Raw genomic sequence first — 4,127 nt, forward strand, 5'->3', positions numbered from 1 at the left:
TGGCCTATCACCCTCACCTTAACCTCCTTCCACCTATCGTATTCCCAATGCCCCTCCCCCAAGTCCCTCCTCCCTACCTTTTATCTTGGCCTGCTTGGCACACCCTCCTCATCCCTGAAGAAGGGCTTATGCCCGAAACGTCGATTCTCCTGTTCCTTTGATGCTGCCTGACCTGCTGCGCTTTTCCAGCAACCATTTTTAAGCTCCAATTATCTCAGACTACACAATGATGTTTGCCCCAAACAAAATAAGCAACAGAAGCTATTACAGCATTTGCAATACTGAGTACAAGATTCAGTGTCAAAAGGTATTTGGACTCAAATCAGTCGATAAATAAACTCATGTTTAGTCAAATATTGAGACAAAAGTTGGTGGCATGTTCTGCTTTACCAGGTTAGTATTAAATCCAGCATTTCTTTATGCATAATTAAATGATTAAGTTTTTAGCAGAATGTTTTACTCACCAAGTACAGGATTGTAAAGGTTGGTAAATTTTGTGAAGGATGGAAATAAATGGGAAAGGTAGTACTTCTTAAATAAGGCAAAAAGAAACTTGAAGCCACTTTCTTGTTTTTCTTTATTCTTCCATTCTAAACTTGCAGCCTTAAAATTTAAAGCAAAACATTAATTCAATAAAACTAGATAATTAAAAAAAAATATTCCAAGTAATGTTTGTGAAATGTATATTTAAACACAAGACACTTATTCATTCTTCTAATTTGTCTTTTCTCCCTTTTTAGATCCTTAACACAGTAAGTTGCTAACCATGAAAGATGTCAAACTGTCACAAACGTCAAAAAGATTCCATGATCATCGTCTCATATTCATCTTCTGAGAAGAAACTTAACTCCCATTCAGTGCATCTAATTCAGTTTACCACCACCTTCTGAAGTGCAACTAATAATGGGAAATAAATGCTGGTCCCGCCAGCAAAGCTCACATACCTTGAATAACAAAAGTGTACCAATCTGCTTTGCAACAACTTAACCATGCATGTAAAATGTCAAAATAAGATTTTCAAACATACTGGTATCATTATGCAACACTTTTTCTTCTGTTCCAACTTTTATTGTTTTCAGCAATATGTGTCACAATATAAAATGAACATGAAATAAAATGCGAAACTGTGGAGATACTAGGTTTGAAAATCAACAGCGGGTGACCTCAAAATTCACAGTGGGCATGTGCCTTCCAGGAATCACTGTCCATCACTCCAGTGATTTGGGAGAAAATTAACTCACGTGCTTGCAAATGACATGCACTACTAGGTCATTATCTAGAGAATGTTATATAAATGAACCTTGAAAGTTCATCACAGGTACAAACATTCACTCTTATTCAGGAGAGAACTACTAGCTGCTCCTTCAAGCCTCCTTTCAAAAGGAAGCATTAAAACAATTTAAACAATACAACTGCTTTCAACTTTTCAAAAGTCCCGTGTACCACAACTGGTCAACAAACACACTGAGGCTAAACAACTATACCACTAATGACGATGCACCGCATCTGTCTTAGATTCTGGGACATGAAAATGGTCCAGCACTGGAGTAGAGGAGAGCAGACACGAATGCACAAGCACTTGCCCAGAACAAATACTGTATGATCGAGACACAGCATATCCAAGTAATAGCTTTGCTTCTAGCCATTCTAATTACTTAGATTACTTAGTGTGGAAACAGGCCCTTCGGCCCAACAAGTCCACACCGATCCGCCGAAGCGCAACTCACCCAGACCCATTCCCCTATATTTAGCCCTTCACCTAACACAACAGGCAATTTAGCATGGCCAATTCACCTAACCTGCTCACATTTTTGGACTGTGGGAGGAAACCAGAGCACCCAGAGGAAACCCATGCAGACACGGGGAGAATGTGCAAACTCCACACAGTCAGTCGACTGAGGCGGGAATTGAACCCGGATCTCTGGCGCTGAGAGGCAGCAGTGCTAACCACTGTGCTGCCCTAATCTTCCAAATCTACAATTGCGATTGGAGCATGTCATATTATCTTTGCTTGTTTCCTATGAACCATATAATTTCCTTGATTTTTGCAGAATACACTATTTTTCATTCAACGTCTCACTCTAGTTTATAAATTTATATGATACAACAAATATTTCCTCAATCATATATTGTCGCAATTTTAAAAATATATTTTATTAAAAATAGATTTTTTAATATTACAAATATAAAACAATACAATTCAAAACAGTACAAAAAACAAGTAAAAAGAACCCAACCCGCCCTCATGTACAAATATATTTATGGAAAAATATAGAATTAAAAAACTATTAAAATAAATAAATATTAACCAGCAACCAACTAATAAATAGTAATAACTCAACTCAGCCAAACAAGACACCCATATGTTCACAGTTGCTCCTGCCTGGATATTGGACTCGTAAAACGCAATCATTACAGCTGTATAAATGCCCTTGTTAGTGTGGCAAATAATTCTGTCTCCAAGTATTCCAAGAAGGGCTGCCATGTCTTTAAAAAAATTCTCAGTTTTGTGGTGTACTATACTTGTGAAAAAATCCAAGGGAATATGCTCCATAACAATCTTCTGCCAACCCAAAAGGCCTGGGGGTTTTTTGGATACCCAACCTAGCAAGATGTTCTTTCCTGTGCAAAAAGTGAGGATATTGAAAAGGTTTTTCTTATGAGCTTCTGCAGGGAACACACTGGGGAGGCCCAGAAGAGGAGAGATTGGGTCCTTCTCCATCCTTACATCCAAAATCCTCCCCATTGCACCCGCCACAGCATTCCAGAATGTTTGAAGCCGACCATAAGACCAGAGACAATGGGTAAGAGTGACCGTACAGACCTTGCACTTGGGACATGTTGAAGATACCAGTGGTTTAAATTTTGACAAACGGTCCGGAGGCAAGTGGATCCTGTGGAGAATCTTCAACCGTAAAGCGTGAGTCCTATTGCAAATTCATATCTTTCTTGCGTTTTCCCAAATATCTTTCCATGCCTCTGGGGAGACTTCAACATCTAGCTCTCTCTCACACACACCCTGCAGAGTTGATCGAACTCATCTGAGGGGACACCCCCAATTGATGATATAAAGAGCCTACAGAAAGTGTACTTAGCACTGACCACCCTCCTCGATGTCGGATTTATAGGAATCAGTCAAAAACTGGAGTCGTATTTTGAATAAAAGCCGTAACTTGAAAAAAAATGGAAGAGGTCCCCATCAGATAGCTCGTATTTCTGTGCTAACTGACCGAGGGACATCATTGTGTCTCCCTCAAATAAATCGCCCATGCAAAACACATCCCCAGTTGCTCAACATTTGACTCCTGAATCTATTGTCCCCGGTTGAAAACCCAGCATACCCACTAAAGGTGGAAAAGAAGAGTTTTGCCAATATTGCCTTCCATTTGCCGAATTGCCCTCCATGCTTGAACAGTATTGATAACTACAGGGTGATGGCAATATTCCCTAACTGTCCTCATTTTTCCCAAAAACAGCAAGCTCATAAGGGGGCACCTTGCCTGGAAGGCTTCGCTATCTAAATTGAAAGAGGGTTCCCACAAGCCCAGTCACTCACGCAAGATAAAAAACGAGCTTAGTTGGTAGCTTTCAATGCATGGAAGGCCCATTCCCCCTAGTCTGTGAGGCAGTTGCAGTTTAGCTAATTTAATGAGGGGCTGCTTACGATGCCAAATAAAGGAACTGAACCAGCCGTTCAGTCTCCTGAATACAGAGGAAACTCGATTATCCGAATACCAATTCTCCAAAAATCGGATTATCCGAGGAAGATCTCGAGGTCCTGATAGAAACATTACATCAAAGACGTGTTTTCAACAGTGATCACGTCTTTTGTTTACAGTGATTAAACAGGCACCATCTCCAAATAACTGTCTGCTCGCTCTCTCTCCCCACACTTTCCCTGGAGTTCTACAGAGAGGTGTGTACTCTAAACAACTCCACCCCTTCCCCAGATAATCTCACCAAAATTGTCTTGTACAGGGCAGAGGAGGAACCTGCCAAAGTTGCAGTAAAAAGTTGTGTGCGCGCTATTTGAAGCCTTATCCCACAAAGGCAACTGCAACAGTCTTACTGTTGGTACCCAGTCCAGCTGCCCCAGACAAGGGGGTGAGTGTCTATGGGGTTGGGGA

At 40.7% G+C, this 4,127-nt stretch overlaps 1 protein-coding gene across 7 annotated transcripts in view; it reads right to left on the reverse strand.

The window, feature by feature from the left end:
* ralgapa2 (Ral GTPase activating protein catalytic subunit alpha 2) overlaps positions 1-4,127 on the reverse strand; it is a 585,975-nt gene that overhangs the window by 450,336 nt on the left and 131,512 nt on the right. For all 7 annotated transcript variants that reach the window (XM_043696530.1, XM_043696529.1, XM_043696527.1 and 4 more), the window contains exon 8: positions 465-603. In XM_043696530.1, the coding sequence (XP_043552465.1) occupies positions 465-603 (139 nt within the window). The remainder of the gene's footprint in view (positions 1-464; positions 604-4,127) is intronic.

This window comes from Chiloscyllium plagiosum, chromosome 9, assembly GCF_004010195.1.
Source record: "Chiloscyllium plagiosum isolate BGI_BamShark_2017 chromosome 9, ASM401019v2, whole genome shotgun sequence".
NCBI lineage: Eukaryota > Metazoa > Chordata > Chondrichthyes > Orectolobiformes > Hemiscylliidae > Chiloscyllium > Chiloscyllium plagiosum.